This window comes from Theropithecus gelada, chromosome 3 (genome assembly GCF_003255815.1).
Source record: "Theropithecus gelada isolate Dixy chromosome 3, Tgel_1.0, whole genome shotgun sequence".
NCBI classification, from domain to species: Eukaryota; Metazoa; Chordata; class Mammalia; order Primates; family Cercopithecidae; genus Theropithecus; species Theropithecus gelada.
This window is the reverse complement of record NC_037670.1, coordinates 82,158,562-82,178,724: the sequence shown is the minus strand read 5'-3', so window position 1 is coordinate 82,178,724 and position 20,163 is coordinate 82,158,562. Positions and strand designations below refer to the sequence as shown.

General features: G+C 53.7%; 1 protein-coding gene across 4 annotated transcripts in view; it reads right to left on the bottom strand.

Moving 5' to 3' along the window:
- Window positions 1-5,629: 5,629 nt before the first annotated feature.
- CRHR2 (corticotropin releasing hormone receptor 2) overlaps window positions 5,630-20,163 on the bottom strand; it is a 35,440-nt gene continuing 20,906 nt past the window's right edge. Inside the window, exons 4-13 of one of the 4 annotated variants that reach the window (XM_025378032.1) lie at window positions 19,412-19,521; window positions 18,953-19,070; window positions 16,578-16,731; window positions 16,044-16,104; window positions 14,436-14,508; window positions 9,621-9,706; window positions 9,271-9,406; window positions 8,733-8,774; window positions 8,391-8,500; window positions 5,630-7,301 (exon numbers count right to left, since the gene is read on the bottom strand). In XM_025378032.1, coding sequence (XP_025233817.1) covers window positions 8,432-8,500; window positions 8,733-8,774; window positions 9,271-9,406; window positions 9,621-9,706; window positions 14,436-14,508; window positions 16,044-16,104; window positions 16,578-16,731; window positions 18,953-19,070; window positions 19,412-19,521 — 849 coding nt within the window. In that variant the 3' untranslated portion in view covers window positions 5,630-7,301; window positions 8,391-8,431. The remainder of the gene's footprint in view (window positions 7,302-8,390; window positions 8,501-8,732; window positions 8,775-9,270; window positions 9,407-9,620; window positions 9,707-14,435; window positions 14,509-16,043; window positions 16,105-16,577; window positions 16,732-18,952; window positions 19,071-19,411; window positions 19,522-20,163) is intronic. The other 3 variants (XM_025378029.1, XM_025378030.1, XM_025378031.1) reach the window with 3 other exon arrangements.

The following is a 20,163-nucleotide window of genomic DNA, read 5'->3' as shown; positions in this document are numbered from 1 at the left end:
TAACCTCACATACAGCGAGGGTGGCCACTGAGGAGGCTTGGCCCTGGGCCCCGAAAGGTGACATCGCCCCATGCAGTGGGGAGGTGGGTCCCGTGGGAGTCACGGCGAGCGCAGGGCCTCGTGAGCACTCCTGCAGCCTGCTCACATGTGGGTCCATGCCTCCCAACATGTGTTTCAGGGGGCCTGGGGTGGGGCATCTAAACCACAGCCAGGCCTGAGCACCACCAACTTAGGGAATTCTTGCTAGCCAAATTAGAGTGTTTTAATTTTATCTTGATGTTAGGGGCTTATAAACTTGGATCTGTAGTTCCTTCAAGGATTTCTGTAGAGATGTCGTGCTCTATTTATACCCATCTGTGTTTTTCTAGGGGAATGGATCTATCCCGTCTCCAGGGGGTCAGCTGCCCAAATGAAGTCCAGGTCTGATTGCAGGTCCTGGGGGCCTCTTTCCAGATGGAGCTCCTTTATGGGGAACCCCACCAGCATTGGCACCTCATTTCTTCAGATGCAAAGACCTTCACATTCAAGTCTGCAATGAAGGGGGAGGGGGTGGCCCAGAATCTTTCAAACTGAAGGATGAGATGGATCTGGAGACACCAGGCTGGGGTGTTAATTTGTTTAGGAATTGGGGGCCTCCATGGAGCACATGTGGAAAGTCCCTGAATGGCCAGAGGGAGTATGGATTCCCTTGTAATTGCAGGTACAGCATTTGGGCCAAGCAGGAAGCACAGGGAAAAGAGGTGGCTGCACGATGGCTCATGGGCCCCCCACTGGCCTTCGCCAGAGAACACCGGACTAGAACTGGGATTGAAGGAAGAAATAATGAGTCTTAGGATTTCTCCACCTTCCTGGGTGGAAGGGCCTCTGTGGGGTTCGTGATGCTTTATTGTTTATCTTGATTGGGCCTTAGAGGGCTAGAGGGGGCCTTATGTGGTACTCTACAGAGCTAATTAAGAAGCACAATTAATTACTTTGTCGTATTCACAGCAGAAGCTGAAGGACAGTTTTTTTCTGAAACTGGAATCATTAGCTCCTACTTGCCCCTGCTCAATCATTTGTCCACCAAGCAGACACTGAGACGGAACTCAGGACGTCACCTCGGAAAATCCCTTCTACTCAGGTTCTCCTTTCCAAAGTGCAGTAGCTAACGTTCAGAATTTCCTATGGATCTGGCTTTCATCATTCATTTATCCAAGCAGCGTCTGTGGACCCTGCTGTGTACACAGACAAATGTGGGGTTTAAGTAGAGTGATCATATGATTTATTGTCCAGACTAGGACTCATGAGAGTGAAAGGTATGCTATTAATTACACCAGGTCACAGGAATCATCCTGGACTAACGGGGGCAAACCATGTCTCATCCCAGCTTAGGGAACTGCGGAACTGCTGAAGGGCAGCCTGCGTCCTCTGCCAGTGGGAAGTCGAGAGCCATTGAGGCCTGGGGCCCCTTGGGGTGAGGTTAATCTGGAGACAACTGCAGGAGAGTCTGCAGGGTGTGACGGAGGCCCTCCCGCTCCCATCTGCTGTCACTCATGTGCAGTAGAGAAGAGGTGATGCCCTCTGTCTGGGACTGGCCTCTGGGCTCTAGTAAGGGTAGTGTATGGAGCCACAGACAGATTTCTCCCACTGTGCAAAGCCAACAGATCTCTGGGACTTCTTTGTGCCTTTGGTCATTCTTGTAGGTTAACCAGCTCTGGGTGGAACAAATAGGAAAGGCTGGTTTATTTAATGAATGTTTCTAGGGTTTCTCTTGAGTGCAGAACTCTTGCTGCGGGCCTAAGAAACAGCACATGCCCCCTGGAATGACCAGCCCAGCAGTGGAGTCTGCGGAGACTGCTGAAGGAGCCCCCAGAAGGGACACTTCCGACTAATGCATAGGATTTGCCGGGTGATGGTTCTGTGACGAGGGAGGCCTGCTACAGCGCTGTGCGGGAGGGCCTCGAGGCCTAAACAAACAAATCCCTAAGAGGAAAATCTGGCAGAAACTCAGTCAACACAGGGCAGTGATGCCCTCTGCCCATTCCTCCTGCTAATTAACATGTCTAAGTGGCACAGCCCCCTCAGGAAAATTAGTGGCACCTTCAAGGCAGAGCCTGGAAGCCATCCTGGGCATATTGATGAGTAGATTCACATGTTTTCTTTCTTTCTTTTCCTTTTTTTTTTTTTTTTTTTTGAGACCGATCCCCACTCTGTCCCCTAGGCTGGAGTGCAGTGGTGTGATCTCAGCTCACTGCAACCTCCGCCTCCCGGGTTCAAGCGATTCTCTTGCCTCAGCCTCCCAAATACCTGGGATTACAGACGCATGCCACCACACCTGGCTAATTTTTGTATTTGTAGTAGATATGGGGGTTTTCCCATGTTGATCAGGCAGGTCTCGAACTCCTGACCTCAGGTGATCTGCCCACCACGGCCTCCCAAAGTGCTGGGATTACAGGCATGAGCCACCGCGCCCGGCGTCGCTGTCACTTTCTATAGCACATGTGTGTGCGTTGGAAAGAAGAGACAAGGGATGTGTCTTTTTTTGCTGGCCCACACCCCTGCTGTAAGAATCACCCGGGGGCTGACCCCACCAAGCACGACTCCTGAAGCCTGCTGTGCAACATGCCACCTGGTTGCTTCCAGGTGTGCTCTCAGAACAGCGGGCCAGGCTCCCTGGCTGAAGGGGTCCCCCTGCTTCAAGTCCCTCCTACGCTCTCGGCCACCCCCACCACTCCACCTGAGGGACAGCTGTTTACCACCAAGCCCTCCCCGACCCTGGCTGAAATGTCACTCTAGGAAAGAACTCCCCTTGGGCCTCCCATCCCCAGGCCTGCCCCCATGCCCCATGACATGTGCGGGGGATACTTCGTTCTCCTGAGCGTGCCATTTTCTAGTCTTCACCTTTCCCTCGTAGGACAGCCCCCTTCCCATCCAGCTGCATCAGCACACGTCCCCCACCTGCCCAGGCCCTCTGAAGATGCTGGGGAAAGCGCAAGCGGCGCAGCTGGGCTTTCTTTCCCTATTCTGTTTCTGGGGCATCCAGAAGTCCGGGCCTGCATGGGGGTGAAGGGGAAAGAAGTGGGGAGGGCAGCTGAGGTCCTCATGCCTAGAAGCCAGCTGGCTTGGGGCCACTGTGGGTGTGGGCTAGGAGATGGACAGGGCAGGGGGCTGAGGACAGGCGCAGGCTGCGGGAGCCAATGTGTCTTTTGCCTGCCTTTTCCTTGTGCTGTTCTCAACCAGATTTTGAGTTTCTTGAAACAGGAACCTTGTCTTTCTGTTACTTCCATACCTGGCACACCTGGTATTCTGTGAATGGGGAATGATGGAGGAAGGTGCGTGTGCCTCCCTCTCTGGGTCTCTGTGTGTGTTCCTACAAGTCTCTCTGTGTTCCTGCCCTTGTGTCATTTCCATCTGGGCCTCCCTCTCTGTGGCCACGGGACTGTTGGCCTCCGTCTCTAGGAAAGTCTGTACGTTGGAAGGACTTTCTGCGAGTGCCATCCCCCACAGGTCTTGAGGCTTCAGGCCCTCGGGTAGCACCTCCACCATGGGTCCTCCCAGCAGGGGACCCGGGAGAGAAATGCCATCCCTGCCATTCACCTCCTGCCCCACAGATGCTCCACCACCCACCACTCCTGCTGTCGTGTGTCATTTACCAGCTTCTACCCCAGCAGGTACTTTCCAGCCTCACTTTGATGATGACCCAGGGACTTGGGAGCTGTGCTGGGGTCAGGACAGAGCCTGTTCCTCTCTCTTGGAGTGGGGCCAAGAGGCTGGTGTGAGGACCTGCAGCTGGCTTAGGTCTTCCCCAGTTGTGTAAATCAGGGTGGGTGAAAGGGTTAAACAGGGGCCCTAAGAGCCCCCAGGATCTGGGTGCTGGAACTTGCCTGCTTTGGAGAAGGAGAGTCTGCTAATGAGGCCACTTTCCAGGAAGGCCGGCTCCACGAGGTGCTGCCAGCGCCGGAGCAGATGCTAATGAGGACTGGCTTGGCTTGAGGAACAGGTGCCTAACGAGCTTAACAAGTAGGGACCCAGAGAGATGGCCTAATGGCTCTGTTGGCATTTTAAGGGCAGAGCTCAGTGGGAGCCATAACCAGGAGACTGAGTAATGAGGGATTCAGGGCTGGGGTGGGACAAAGGAGGAGCCTCCTCTGAACTGGAGAGAGAGCTTATCGAAGTGCCTGCTGAACAAAGGTTAGCAACTTTGATGCTTTTCTCGGTGTTGGCCTTGGCAGGCTTGGACTCCCAGCAGGGATCACAGGCCCTTGGTCCCTCAGGGAGCAAAGGACAATTGGCATAATGAGCCGGGGGCTGTATTAAGAAGCAGTGATGAATGCCTGGGACTTGGTGCCAGGTTCTGCAGCGTCTGCTCCGATAAGCACCTGCTCACAGCCTCATCTGGCCACAGAAATCTCCAAGTGGCCTCTTGGGGGCCAAGCCATTTGCAGCTCCTTGCTCTACAAGAGCCCCGATGATGCTAACGGATGCGGCCATAATGCTGCCGCTGGGTATGCAGTAAGACTTTCTAAGATACCCTGAGTTCTGAGTTCTGTCACTTGAGAAAATAAAATCAGGGCGCCCCAACCTCCCTGCCCTCTTGACAAGAGAAGCAGGGCTCACATTTAACCTGCAGTGCACTCCCGCACAGCTGGTGGTGAGAAACGGAATGAGCTGATGACATGGGCACCCAAAGCCTACTGCAAGTCAGATAATGTTCAGTTCATCTTTTCCAACCAAATTGAAAGGACATTAATTAAACAGCCAGCTGATAGGTCATTTTGGTGGTAGATCACCGTGCAGTTTTGACTGTACCTCTCAGCAGGAGGATAGAGAACTGACTGGCAGTGCCAGATCATCTCCTGAATTGAAAACGTTTCTCAGGACAGCCCACTATAAACGGTTAAAAAGGAAAAGAATTGATGCTGAGTCCCGATTTATTCTAGCAATAAATATTCACCTAGAGATTCATGAGCCATTAACTTCCTATCGATTTCATTAAGCTGTGTTTTCAGTAAATTTTCCTCTTTAGGTTTAACTAGTTACTTATAAAAACTTTAGGTATCTATGTTGTTTTAATCAGCGGTTTACTATATTTTATATCAAAAAATAATTGTAATAATTCAACCCAGAAGATTATTGTAAAAACCCTTGAACCTTTGGTCATAGAAAATGAAATATCTTAATTTTAATTCATACATATATTGTGTGGCAGAGAAGTATGACAAAGTGAGCAATAAAACACTTTGAGCCATAAAAGTAATGCATTAGTGTAAAATTCTATAGGGCCATGGAATGAAGCTACACATTAAAGAGGAAGGAAACAAAGTCACATTTCCCACAATTAAATCTGAGCTGGCCAGCCTCAGCAACATGATGAGACCCTGTCTCTACCAAAAAAATACAAAAATTAGCCCAGCATGGTGGTGCATGCCTATAGTCCCAGCTATTCGGGAGGCTGAGTTGGGAAGATCACCTGAGCCCGGGAAGCGGAGGTTGCAGTGAGCTGAGATCTTGCCACTGCACCCTAGCCTGGGTGACAGAGTGAGACCCTGTCTCAAAAAAAAAAAGGAAGAAGAAGAGCTGGGTCAGGTGTTTTTAAAATAGATGAGGGTGGGTGTTAAATCACTGTGGTGTTCAAAATTCATTTGATATTTTTTAAAGTGTTGCAGCAGTTTTATTTAAAGATGTAAATATTTACAAAATGATAGAAATCACACCTTTGAAGGTTTTAAAGCTTAAGTAAAAAATACTACATGTCAACTTAAAAATGTGCAAGATGGAATACATGATTTTTCAAAATTTATTTTTGTAGGGGTACCTAGAGCATTGGTTCCTTTTAGAAGCAATGGCCTGATGCTTCTCCCTCCCTGACTCCTGTGGCTCCGCTGCAGGGACATAGGGACGGAAGCCAAGCCCGGAAGCTGCCCCGGTGGTCGACTGAGGGGCCTTGTCTACCCTTCCCACCAAATTCCAGAGCCTTGGCCTTTGGGACAGGCCCTGGCTTGCTGGATGAGCTGCACACCTCCTCCAGGCTGAACCAAATTGCCCTTGGTTGGGGGCTGGGGCCAGGTATTAGCCTGGTTGGAGTGATAAGGGACAGACCTGCCTGCAGGTGCTTTGACTATAAAGACTCCAAACCTACCAGAGGTCAGAGAGAGAGAGAACTGGCCTGAGGCCAGGGCCCGAGTCCACTAAGGAAGATGGATGTGGCCCCTCAGACCCAGCCACAATCCTTGGCCCACACCACTCTTTGGATGCCTGGGTGACTTGACCTGAGGGGAGGCCATTTCCAAGAGGCATGGTTTATTTCACAGAGAGCAGAGATGTTTCTGAAGGGGAGGCTGGAGGGTGAAGGGCAATGGGGTGTGAGTTTCAATCACCGAAGACATAGTTGGTTTCCGCTATTCCCATCCCATGCCTCCATCCTCCATGCCTCTGCTCCTCGTTTTGCCCCGCACGATGCAACTGGTTGACCTAAGAATGTGGCTGCCCTGATGGCGTCTTCCTCGATTCCCTAATCTGCGGAATAGGCAGAGAAGGGGTCTCCCAAGAGAGGAAGCCAGGCCTGGAAGCCCGCATCCTTCATGGAGCCCCTGAGGCGGGAGGATGGCTGGGGAGGGGACAGAGGAACAAGGGTGGGGCACAAGTGAGCCTCTCTAGGTGACAGCGCCTGGGATAAGGCAGCCAAACTGATCCTTTGCTCCAGTTGGCATACCCCACCCAGCTGCAGGGGCACCACCGAGTGTGGAGGCCAAGGGCTGGCGCAGGGCCACACCGTCACCTGACTGCTGGCACCGTGAGTAGGGCAGGGGAGCCCCGTGTCTGCCACTATAAATAGCTGTGTGTGTTGGACAGGCCCTTCTCTGCTCTGGGCCTCAGTTCCCTCTCTACAGTGAGGCTCTGGCCAGAGAGGCTGGGATGGGCAAATGCCTGCAGACATTTGACCGGCTCTTCTCAGGGGGTCCTGTGAATTCCCTCTGCTCCCTCTCGCACTGAACCTGGCGGCCCCCACTGGTCCCTGTCCCTTGGAGTCCCCCTTGGCTGCCGCACCCCTTCTTTCCTGCCAAGCTGGAGAGCTGGTCTCTCCCCTCCCATTTCCTGCCCCACCAGAGCCTGCCCAGCAAGGAGAACCCAGAGGAAGAAAGTGAAGGACGGGGGAACTGCATAGGTGGGCGACTGAGGGGTCACACGGCGGCCGTCTGCTTGATGCTGTGGAAGCTGATCCGTGTGGGTGATGTAGGGATGGACATGGCCCGGGCCACGGGGACTCGAAGGGAGTGATGGTCCTGCCAGCGGTGCCACCTCTTCCTCACAGCCGAGCGCACCTGTGGAGAAGGCAGAGGCTCAGCCAGCTCCCAGGGACCAACCCTGGGCTTCTGGGACAGTTTCCTTCCCTGCTCTCTGCTCTCATGGGTCGACTGCCACCCTCATGCCAAGGAATTGTCTGCTTCCAAAACCGAGGTCCTTCTCTGACCCTGTTGCCTCTCTCCAGGGGCCCCTTCCTTATCCTTCTCCTGGAGAGGCCTGACGCCACACCTCCTTCACTCCACACTGTCCTCCCAGATCATCCACTTTCCTCTGGACACACTGCCTTCCCTTCCCTGACTCACTCTGCCACCTCAAAATCAGCGTCTTGGGACCAGAGAGCGCAGCTTGGAGACTTGGCCCCCTCAGCCCTCTTGGGCCCCTGCTCCTGCAGGGCATTGGTGGTGTGCGTCCAGCTCACACCTGGAGCGCCTCTTCCTCCCTCCCGGAGACCGTCCCCTCTGCAGCCCTCACCTTCTCTAGCTCCTGCTAGACTCCCCTGCCTGACTAACCATGGTGTTTAATGCCTGAAAGGGAAAGCTCTCTGTCCTGGTCATTTCTAAACTTGGCTGTACCCAGGGCCATTTAAGCTTCATTTGTTTGGCAATTGAAGAATTTTTCTAGAAATTGGATGGTGTCCCTCACATCCTAGCTTGTACGTGGTTCGAACAGAATAAATGCTCCATAAACATCCTTTGTTTGTTTGCCTTACTGGCCCCCTCTCTTCTTTTCATCCAGATCACAGGACCCGCCTCTACTGATGGACTTTGCAAGTGGAATGTGCTTTCATCCACAGAGACACAGGTCTGCAGAGACACCTTGCCAGTGCCCTGCGCCAAGACAGGCAAGTGCATTCCTCTGGAGTGTTCAGAAGCTCCCGGGCCCCGGGGGCTGTGTTTCGTCTTTGCTGTATGTTCTCATTCACCCCAGCCCAGGTGCCAGTGCGCTTCTCCCCTGCGTCAGCTGCACTGGGGCTCTGGGCCTCAAGGTTGGTGCCAAGCTTCACGGCCGCCTGACTCCCCAGAGCCTGCTCTCGCTGTGTGGGCTTTTCTGTGGCAGGTAGGGGGGAATGTGCTGGTCTCTCTTCTGCTCCCTGAGTCCATACAGACCTGATTGCATGATACACATCTCTTTCTGAAGCTTCCTCCTGTCACTGCCTTTGCTCTGGCTTCTCTCTTCCATGAGGCCCTGCAGCCTGGGCTTCCCTGCTCATCCAGCTCTCTGAGTGCATGTGTGGAGCACTGGCATGTTATTTCGGGGCTGCATAGTTGACCTTCTAAACTGGCTCCAGCCCCTGCGAGGAGGATTCCTGTTCCCCTAAAACCAGGTGGTATCTCAAGCCTTCCCCTCCCTGGGACTCCTGCAAGGCTGGGCAGCACCACTGGAGCTGCCCTGGAGTGGGATCTGAGGACCTGGATATCCCAGGCGCCCCCGCAGACCTGGCCTCATACCTCTCCATTGAAGAAGCAGTAGAAGACAGACACGAAGAAACCCTGGAGAGGAAGGAAAGAAGGGAGTGATCAGTGACCTGCCTGCAGAACTGCTCTGCCTGGAGGGGTGGCATTAGGGACAGGATGGTGGGGGGAAGGCTCTGACCCAGGAACCCCTGGAGTCTGAGCTGGGTGGGGTCCTAGCCTTAAGGTGCAGATATTCCACGGTCCGCTGTGAGTGAGCAGTGGTCACAGGCCTGGAGCCAGGCAGACTCCAGTCTCCTCAATATCGTGTGACCTGTCCCAGGGCATTTGGCCGGGCTGCCTGCATCCTCAGAACAGGTGCTGGGACAGTAGGTGCAGGCTAGTAGGACCCAGATGCAGGCTGCGTGGGGATGACGGGCCAGGCTCAGGCTGAGCGTGTACAGGCTTCTAACTCTGTGGATGTAACTGAGCCACGGGTGTGCCAGTCCCGTGGGACCATCTTAATGAGGGCGTGGCTGCCAGAGCAGCCTCAGGAAAGCTCACTGTGGGGCCCCCATCTGGTCATGGGCCCCACCTGGAACGACTGCAGGAAGGAGTTGAAATAGATGAACACGATCTGCGACAGGTCGTCCTCCCCGGGATTGACAAAGAAGAGCATGTAGGTGATGCCCAGGAGGGGCAGGAGCACCAGGGTGGCCTTCACCGCCTTCCTGGGGGCAAGAGGTGGACACAGGTCTGAGCCCATGTGGCAGACAGGGCCTCACCCGGTGGGATGGCAGGAGACACTGTGGCTGTGTTTCTTCCGGGAGCTTGAGTGAGCTCCCTGGGTGAGGCCTGGAGCAGAGGGCTCTGCCAGGAAGCAGGGGGACAGCCCGATGACCTCATCCTCTCCCCACTGCGGGGTCAAGGCACCCCCTCACATACCTGTACTGGATTGTCTCGGATGTGGTGGACGCGCGTAACTTTGTCATTAGGATCCTGACGATGTTGAACAGAAATATGAAATTGATCTGGAGGGAGGGCGGGCATGGGAAAGAGGGAAAAGCAAGGAGCACGTGTTTGAGATGAGCTGAGAGGCAGCCCCCTTCCCCGCAGCCCCCTGGAAACCCACGTCCCATGTACACACCTATCCTACCTGTCCCCCTAGCACCTGCCAGCATCCCAAGGCCTGTGCTCCTCCCTCACCAGGATGGGGAGACAGCCCATTTTCCAGGGCCTGCGTCTCCAGCTCGGGCTTGAGGAGGAAAGGCGGCAGCCTCTGTGGGTCGTGACCGAGAGCACGAGACGTGCCCTCTGAGGCTCAGAAAGCCCCCAACCCTCTCCCCCGCATAGGGACCCTACGGAAGCCCCTTCCTGTCTCTGTCCCTACTTGTTGACTGAGGGGCTCTCGGAGTCCCTTGCACTGTCACTGGCTCTAGGTCGGCCTGAGGTCCTTCTGACTGAGGACAGCACTGCCCTGGTGGGGCAGACAAGGCCAGATGGAGGGATTAAGAACTCAGTTGCTGAATGAGTGATTAATCTGCCAGCATCCCCCTGTGCCCAGGAACTCCAGAGCTTTCGTAGGCACCCTAGACAGGGAAGATGGATGGGCTGCAGGGCTGGCTCTGAGGCCCCAGGAAGGGCCTCATTTATCTTCATTCTGAGTTTTCCCTTAGCACCAGAGCCTCCCCACCCAGCCCCTGGACCTGGAACTGGCCTGTGTGGCTCCCCAGTCGCTCCCTGCTGGGTGTGGGTCCCCGTGGGCCTGCGAGTGTCTGTTCATCTGTGTCGGCTGTGACTGTGACTGTGTTGTCCCCTGGGAGCTGCGATGTGGGTCTGTGGGTCTATCCTTTAAGCCCTTGTGCAAGTGGGTTTGCCTCACAGAGCGTGTGCATGCGTGAGCGTGGATCTGGGGCCCAGGCACATCTGTGTTTCTTTTCACCTGCCTCCGAGCGTAGGTAGGCAGGCAAGGGAGTGTGTGTCGGCCTGACACAGTGGAGCTGTTTCCTGACAAAGTGCTCATGGGCCAGAAGGAGACACATGTTAGTCCACGGGTGTCTGCTGGCTCGTGTGTGCACGCCCACTCACACACACACACCCCCCCCCTCTGAGGATCTGTCTAGAAAATCCATTGGTTCTTAAGCTTGGGCTGGGCCCTTCTAACCCTCCCAAGTTCTGAATCCTGGCTGGGAGAGGAGGGACACAGGATCCAGGCAGATATCCTGAAACTGTCAACCCTGTAGCCTCTGGATGCTCCCCACAAGCTTTCGGGTAGCCCTAGGGGCAGGGAGAGCTCACACCCCACCTCAGCTACTGCCTGCTGCTCTCTTACCACATAGTGGTATGGCCTGGGGGGTCCAAGGGAAGGCTGGGGGTGGAAAGCCTTCAGCAGGGCTGCCATGACCTGATACCCCCAGCTTTCTCCTAAGGTTCACCTAATTTCCAGCTCCTGGGTCTCCAGCATATTCCCCTGGATCATGAGACACAAGTCACCTTAACATATAAGTGAATCCTAATTTTCTCATACAAGTAATGCAAAGTATTTGACCTTTTCTGATTCTTCCTGACTTCCCTGAGAGTAGAAACTGTTGGAATCAAAACATACTCTCGTTTCTGCCACATTTTCTTGAATTTAGTATTAATCTTTGGACATCCATCAACCCACTAATCAGTTCAATTATCCACCCATTTTTATTCATCCATCCATCCATCCATCCACTTACCTACCAACCAATTCATTCAATTACCCACCTACTTTTATCCACCCATCCATCCATCCATCCATCCATCCATCCATCCATCCATCCATCCATCCATCCATCTATCCATCGCTCCTTCCTTCCTTCCTTCCATCCATCCACCTAGCCAACAACCAATTCATTCAATTATCCACCTACTCTTTTATCTATCCATCCACGCACCCATCCATCTACCCATTCATCCACCAACCCAATAACCAATCCATTCAGTTATCCATCTACTGTTTTATCTGCCCATCCACTGGCCCATCCATCTATCCATCCATCTACCTAGCAACCAATTTATTCAATTGTCCAACCACTATTTTACCCATCTACCCATCCATCTATTCAGTAAACAAGTGGTTCTTGAGCACCTCTTGGCTATAGGGCCCTGTTTCTTGTGCTGAGGCAAGGTCAGGGACAGGGTCGAGTGTGGAGCATCTGGGAGACAAGGCCTTGTCCCCATCCTTACACTTGGCAGGCATTTAGTTATGTGGCCCCACTCATCTCAGCTTGGGTCTATGTAACCTGAAAATCCTTCTTTCCTTTGAGCCTGTTTCCCAGCCTCCCACTTCACACCACCACAGGCACCTTCCTCTCTCTCCAGGGAGCCTTCTGGTCACCTGCCCACACTGAGCTCTCCAACTTTCCATTCTTGAACTCCACCTCCCCCTAAAAACACACTCCAGTTCTTTAGTAAGAACTGTCTATTGTACCCTGCCCTTGTTCAGCCTGTTTCTGGTTTTATTTAATTGTTCATTCATTCAATGAATCAATGGACCACGTGTCAGCCTCTGAGCCAGGCATCAGCGATGGGGAAGTGGACAGGCAGTCGGAGCCCCTGCTTGCAGAGGGCTTGTGGCCTAGCTGGGGGCCTGGAGGGGTTGGGGTGGGGGAGATGACACCTTTCCTAAGGTGTCAGAAAGGCCTGGAGAAATGGAGGATGGGCTAAGAACTGAAGATAAGCTCCCCCCCCCCCCCCCCCCGGCCCACACATGAACTGAAGCACCAAGTCCTAGTCTCATGGCTCAAATTTTGACTGTTCCAGTTTGCAGTTGTGTGGCCTTGGGCAAGTTGCTTAACCTCATGAGTTCCTGCTGCCTTGTCTACCCCCAAGGGGGCTAACCACAGAGCCTGCCTTAGAAGATTAGCACAATACTCACAGAGAGCACTAAGACCTGTGTCTGGCCTAGTGACTGCCAATCCTTTCCCATGACCCCAACAGTGATAACACCAGCAAGAAGTCAGGCTTCCTGCAAGCTCAACCACCTGATTCACTTCTCAGAACCAGAAATAAGTGAGTATCTCTTAGCAGCAGAAATGCAGCTGTGAACTGCTGGGGAGTGTAAGGATGGCAGGAACACCAAGCACGTGTCCAACCTTGAGGACAGCAGGCAGATGGTGGGGACAAAGCAGGAGACCTGTCTTTGAGCCTCAGCTGTGCTAGCTATTAGTGGTGACCTTGGGCAAGCCAATTCATCTCTCTCGGCTTCTTCATCTGTAAAATGGAGAGCATAACCCTACTTCTTTTAAGACTTGAGCGTGCAAGGGTTGGAAATAATGTAGATAGAGCTTCTGGAAGGGCTCAGCTTGGAGTCTGGAAGCCCCTGTTGATGCAAAGAGCTGGGCCCAAAGGAAAGAAGGAAAGGGCTTATGAGCACAGACGCCGGGGTGGAGCCAAAGAAGGGGTCTGGAAGGGAGCTGGGTCTTGACACTGAGCTCTTGCATTCCTCGCCTCCTTTTCTCTTGGCATTTCCTCACCACCTGTCCAACATCTTTACAGCTGGGGCTCACTCTCTGCCACCATTGGTCCCCCATCCAGGCCAGCTTTCCTTGGCTCCAACCCAAGCTCATCAAAAGCCTTATTCCTCCAGGATGGCCCTTGGCAGCTGGTTGGGAAGAAATGGATCTCATGGGGTTTCTGTTCACACTGAGGGGTGAGTGACTCACTGCAGCTGGGAGTCCAAGGACAATCCTACTAGCTGCTGACAAAACCTGGTTTCTGCCTCTGAAGTGAAACAAGCCCTGACAGTGGAATTTCCAGCAGTGGGTGAAAAAACTTCCTAGTCGTCATCAGTTCGCATATATCAAGGACACTCCAAAGATGGAGGTCAAATGAAACCCAAAGTCACAGAAAAAGGAGAGTAAGAAAATAAAAGAGATACATAATAATTGTCTCCAAGGTAGACAAAAGAAAGCCCCACCAGGCACCTTCTGTGTGCAGGAGGAGATGGCACTCTCGCTGAGTCTCCCAGAAGGAACTGTGGCCCTTTAAGGAAGCCGGTACATACAGGAGCCTGAAATTACTGAGCCTGAAATAAGTCTTACGTAAATGCCAATTTCTTACGGGGCTTTTATGTATGTCTTTCTTTCTTTCTCTCTCTCTCTCTCTCTTTTTTTTTTTAAAGGTATGATATATAATGGGTTCCTTTTGCAGAATGCAGCCTCTACTTAAACTCTCCCTTAATTAAAGCTCTTTGTGGATTAAAGATGTGTGGCAATTATACCTTAGATGCAAATACATTTGGCAAAGGGCAGGGAGCTGGACAAGGAACAATTGCTCATTACGCTTCATCCCGGTATTCTCCACTCCAGGCTGGGGGCGGTGGGCTGGACCCAGAGAGGGTCGCTGGGTGCCGAGGGGAACGTAGGTCTGGAATGAACAGAAGTCCGCACCCTCTTCTGTTGTCACCAGCTGCCTGCTCACCTGGCTGTCTCAGCATTGTACAGTGTCAGACCAGGAGGGCACAGGAAGTCTACCCATTAGATCCTTTCTCCTCCCAGAGAAAGAGCCCTGAGGTCACCAGTGTGGTGTGGGGCTGCGCCAGGGCATCGAGCGTGAGGAAGGGAAGGCTGGGTGGTGCTGGGGCATAGGGTGGCACGGACAGGGTATGGGGTGGCATATAGAGTTGGTGTGCAGGGCCACCCATGCCACATCTTTGCCACTGTCTCTGCCTGGGTGGACCCTCCCCTGTCCTCCTGTCACCCAGCCCCATCCCAGCCACCACTGAGGACCTACCAGGAGCACGAGAATGATAGGGCCTTGGTAGATGTAGTCCACCAGGTCACCGGGCTCCTTGCCAAACCAGCACCTGTGAAGATGGGGTGGCTTTAGGGGGCCTGCTGAGCTGGAACTGAGGGAATCCCCCAGACTTGGGCCCAGGGTCCTCCAGCTTTACCCTTCCTGAGACCTAGCCTCCAGGACTGACCCTTCCCAGAAAGCCCTGGTGGAAATACCAGCTCCACTGACCACCCTCACCCACCCAGGCTGTCTTTTGCTCTACACGGTGGGTCTAATCTCCCCAGCCAGACTGAGGACAGGCCATGGGTCTCTTGCTCCTCCTCTCTCGCCTGCCCCATTGCAGCCTGCTAGGCACAGGACTGGGCATGCAGGAGGCACAGGGAGAGCTGGGCTCCCCCTTGCTGGTCCACGGCCAATTGCGTTAGGCCACCTGTTCCCATATTGCTTGAAACCCGCTGTTCTGTGTGCCAGGCCCTCACTCGGCCACACAAAGCAGCAGATGTGGAAGTGGAGTCTTCCTACCTCCAGCCTGGGATTTTGTGTCTTTGCGCCAACACTTGTTCACCCAGTGAAGGGAGCTGCTGTCTGGCTGGCCTCACTGGCTGCCAGAGACTTAGTTCATTCTCTGGGGATGCTGGTCAGGAGAAAGGCTTTAGGGTCTGGGTCGGCCAGCAACTGCTGGACCACAGGGAGGGGCCATCAACTTTGGGGAATTCAGCCCTCTGAAATCTTGGAGGTCATCCAGTGCAGACCTGCCGCAGATAGGATTCTCCCTGTCTTCCAGGGTTTCTGGTCTCTGCTTGGGCCCCTCCTTTGACAGAAAGCTCACCACCTACCAAGGCAGCCCTCTTCTTCTTGGGCAGCTTTTACTCTTACAAGCTCTTCCTAATGTTGAGTTCCTGGAACTCTACCCAATTCTTGTCCCCTCTCTGAGGACAGATCCCCTCTGCTCTCTCCAGGCTCTGAGACAGACCCCTCGGAGATTTGCATACAGGGTGATGTTCCCCAGTCCCCACTGCTCTCAGCTGATGACACTCGACTTCCTGGCTGCTCCCTGGCTGACCCATGGCCAGAGTTGCTGTCATTTGGGCTGTGGCTCAGCATATCACAACCTGTGGCATAGGGAGAACCTCAGGATGGGACACTGCACCCAGGCATAGACTGGGACTTCAGGAAAAAAAAAAAAAAAAATCTCTGTTAAATGCTCATGGACTCTTTAAATGCTCATGGACAGCTCTGGATGTCATGTGCGGCCTTGGCCCCTTCCACATACCCCGGGCCAGAGCTGCCACATCCAAGTCTGAGGAGGTCTTACAAAGACCAAAGGGGGCGTGCGTGGCACGGAGGTGGGGTGCAGGGAGGGGCCGGGGAGACACTGCAAGGAACCATGATTCCTAACTTAATTCAGCAAAGTTCCTTGAGCCCTACTGCGTGAGTACCTCTGAGTGCAGGGCTATTTTTTTCAATTTAAGGACAACAGGACAGTGAATCTGTCTAAGTGTGGCTACAACTCCTGCTCCACGGCTTGGCCAGAGCCCAAGGCTGACCTTTCCTAACACCCCACACCCTTCCCCATGAGCCCCCATGGCTGGCCCATCCACTTACTGTTCATTCTCATAGTAGAGCTTGCTGATGGCCCAGGCGATGATGATGGGACAGGGGATGCCTGAGAGAAGGACAGACTTGGGCTGCAGGGGACCGATGGACAGGGACCTTCTTGTAGGACATATCATGGTGGACCACAATGGGGCTGGGACCATGTTTTTACTCTTCCAACAGCAGGTTACCCATAACCCCAGGGGTGCCCTGTCCCTTGACCCCTGGCCCATGCCCCCGCCCCTGTCTCCAAGCAGGGATGCGTGACTTTGTGATAGAGTAGAGCCAGCCAGTTTCTGAGCCAGAGACAAAGGCCTTGGACAGGTCCTTCCTGGCAGGGGGAGAAGAGCTATTTGAGGAATATCCTTTGAAGGGATCCTTTGCTTGTTCCTCACCAGCATGGAGGGAAGTAGCTGCATCCGCGGGACTGGGCTGGGGGTGGAGGGCAGGGCCGGGCTCTGGTCCTTGGACCCAAGACGAAGGGAAATGGCCTGGTGAGAAGTCCTCCCCCCAACTAGGCCCTGCTGCCCCCGGGACCCTCACACCATCCGATGAAGAGGAAGAGCCACTTGTGCAGGCGCTCGGTGGAGTAGGTCATGACGATGGCCGTGTGCAGGTAGCAGCCTTCCACAAACATCCAGAAGAAGTTGGTCACCACGAAGTAGTTGAAGATGGTGGTGATGCAGCGGCACCAGACCTGTGTGCAGGGCACAGGCTGTCAGGAGGTTGCTCAGGGCCCAGGCAGGACATACATATCCCCAGGCAGGGCAACAAGACACAGGGCTTCCCAAAGGGGGTTTGTGAATATGCCATCAAATACCAGTGAACCTCACTCTGAAAAGCCTCATCCTTCTCCAGTGCTCTTTCACTCTTTCAGATTAAGTTAAGGTGCCATTCTCCACTGGGGCCAGTGTGCTTTTTTAACTTCTCTCTAACTCTAATTTTTCTTTCTAGTAAAGAGAAGGAGAGTCTGGCTCTGAGCTTTCTGTAGACAGAGGCTGGAATTCAACCACCTTGTTGTATTTTCATTTTAGTTTTTTTGAGTCATTTTCAATCCATAGCAAGTCAGATCTGCTTCCTTTTAGGGATGGGATATGGAATTTCATTTAGAAAAAAATGAAAAAAAAAGTGAGTAAAGTGAGTCAAGGGTGTATGAAGTGGGGCTGCGGCCAAGGAGGGGATACTCCAAAGACTCTGGGTTTGGGAACTTCTGGACTTGGCACAATCATTACTGGCTCTGGAGGGAAACTTGCAAAGTACCCGGCTCCTGGCAAGTCACTGTACCTCTCTGAACCTCAAAAAGTAACACTGCCTTCCAGGGTGGTTGAAGGAGACAGAGGATAACAAAGACAGGCACGAGGGTAGCTGTGTTGTGGCTGTGGTTGTGCCTGCTGTGGTTCCGTGCCTTCCCAGCAGAGGGGAATTTGTCCCTGTCCCTCTGAGCAAGGCTACCTTCCCCAAGCACAAAGGTTACCTTCCCAAAGGAAATAGGGAGGGGAAGCCCCCGCCCCTCTAGAGCCACACAGTGGGCCACAGCAGGGCCAGGATCTAGGCCTTGGGCTTCCACGCCAGAGCTCCTCTCAACAGACCCCCACCTGGTCATCTTCCCCACATGCTCATCCCCAGGGCACCCTGAGAGCCAAGGCTGGGACATGGGGAATGATGGAGCCAGCTCGAGGTCCGGGGACCTGTGTGTCAGGGGCTCTGCTTCTGGCTCTGACAGCCCCGGTTCTTAGATAACCCTCCTGTCCTGAGCTGCTGGCTGCTTCTGGGCTTCCCTGCCCAGTCCCCGTGGCTGTCTTCTGGGCTTCCCTGCACAGCCTCCTGTGGAGGTCTGTCTCCTTTTTTCCTGAGAAAGTCCTGCTGAGGTGGGAAGTTACCGAGCCCCTCCTCCCAACCCTACTTTTCCTCCATGGCTGATGATGTTCTATTAGCATAAGCCCACGTGGGAGCTGGAAGGCGCCCTCAACTTGAGTGAGCCTATTTGGTTCTGAGGCAAGGTTCTTTGTGGGACCATGTTAAGGATCACACCAGGCTGGTGTCTGCTAAGGCACAGGCCACCCAAAGGAAATGTACTGAGAAGTCTCTAATGGTGTGCCACAGGGCTCTGCGATGGCCCAAAACTAGTCTATACTTTTACAATGGCTTGGATACAGTACACAGCAATGGACAGAAATCCAGGGTGGACAGTTAGCATGTGGGATAGCCCCTTATGTAGAGGTATCATCACTGCATGTGACCTTGGCTAGTCACTCAACCTCTGTGAGTCTCAGTTTCCATGTCTATGTAATGGGGAAAATGATCCCTGCTAGTCTTATTGGGATTCAGAGAAAGCTCAACAGAGGTTAGTTCTAGCCTCTTTTTCTCAAAGAGGTCTTTGAGGACATCTGAATCCACAAGATAAGGAGTGGACTAGGATAAATGTGTCTGGAGTCAGCTTTGTGAAGCTTCCAGCCTGGCAGCTTCCTGCTCCTCCCAGCCCAGCTCTGGTGGGACAATGGCTAGGGTGGAGGCGAGCTCAGGTATGGTTTTGCACCTGAGCCACAGCCCAGATGACAGCATTCTGGCCATGGGTCAGCCAAGGAGCAGCCAGAAAGTCAGGTGTCACCAGTTGAGAGTAGGGGGGACTGGTGAACATCAGTCTCTGTGTGCAAATCTCCAAGGGGTCTGTCTCAGAGCCTGGAGAGAGTACAGAAGATCTGTTCTCAGAGTGGGGACAAGAATCGGGTAAAGTTGCAGAAGCTCAACATTAGGAAGAGCTTGTAAGAGTAAAAGCTGCCCAAGAAGAAGAGGGCTGCTTTGATAGGTAGTGAGTTTCCTGTCAAAGGAGGGGTCTAAGCAGACAGCAGACAGAGAGATGGGTGCCCCCAGAGCCCAGAGTCCCCCAGGTCTAGCCCCAAGTCTCCCCGAGCAGTGACCTCATTGCTCTCGTGCACTTCATGGTCGATGAGCTGCAGCAGGAACCACATGACATTTCGCAGGATAAAGGTGGTGATGAGGTTCCAGTGAATCACATTCCGCAGACAGCGGATGCTCCTGTGGGAGGTGCAGGTCAGGGGTCAGCCGGGGTCAGGGGTCAACTGGGACTGGGTTCGCCCTGAGGCCAGGTAGAGACTCAGCCTAGGATGAGGGCAGGGCTGCACTAGGAGCCACTTCCCACCCACGGTGGCCACAGTGAGGCCTCTGAGTCCAGCTCCCACTCTGCACCCCACATGCCTGCTGGTGATCTATGCCCTGGCACCCCGCCCAAACCCCCTTTCTCCACTGGCCCTTTTATCTGCTGGACCCCAGAATGGAGGTGAGAATGTCTGGGAGAGGTGAAGGGGGTACTGTAGGAGGAAGGAGGAGGAGAAAGCAAGGCGGAAGGGTGGACTCACCGCAGGGCCAGGAAAAGCAGGAAGGCAGCCACCAGGGCTGCCACAGATACGCAGTGGCCCAGGTAGTTGACGACAAGGGCGACGCGGTAGTGCAGGTCGTACTTCCTCTGCTGGACAGACAGACATGGGCAGGGAAGACGGGGGCATGGGCACGTGAGGGTGGGGCTGGGTACTCCAGCCATGGCCACCTCTGTGTCCTGACCTTGGGGGCAGAAGTGCTCCAGCTGTCGTTGCCATGCCTGGCTCTTAGAGTTCGTTCCTGTTGGCCCTGGGTGGCTCTTGTTGTGATAAGTGGCTGTGGTCAGGCCTTCCAACATGCATTTATTTTTTTAGAGATGGGGTATCAGTCTGTTGCTCAGGCTGGGGTCCAGTGGCTATTCACAGGTGTAATCATAGTGCACTGCAGCCTTGATCTGCAGGCCTGAAGCAATCCTCCCACTTCAGCCTCTCAAGTAGCTGGGACTACAGACATATGCCACTGTGCCGGGCACCAACATGCATTTTTGGGGGCACATTTTGAGAGGTATGGGTACAGATTCTTTTTAAAAATTCTAGACTCTAGAATGCTTCTCCTGAGTTTAGTCTCAGCCCAGATCCCAGCTGGCTGAGTGACTGAGGGTGGGTTGATTTTTTTTTTTTTTTTTTTTTTTTTTTTGTTGGGGGGTTTTTCTTTTTCCCCGGCGTGGGGGCGGGGGGCGGGGGTCTCCCCCCCTCTCACGCCCCCCCCCCGGGTGTCGCCATTCGCCTCCTCC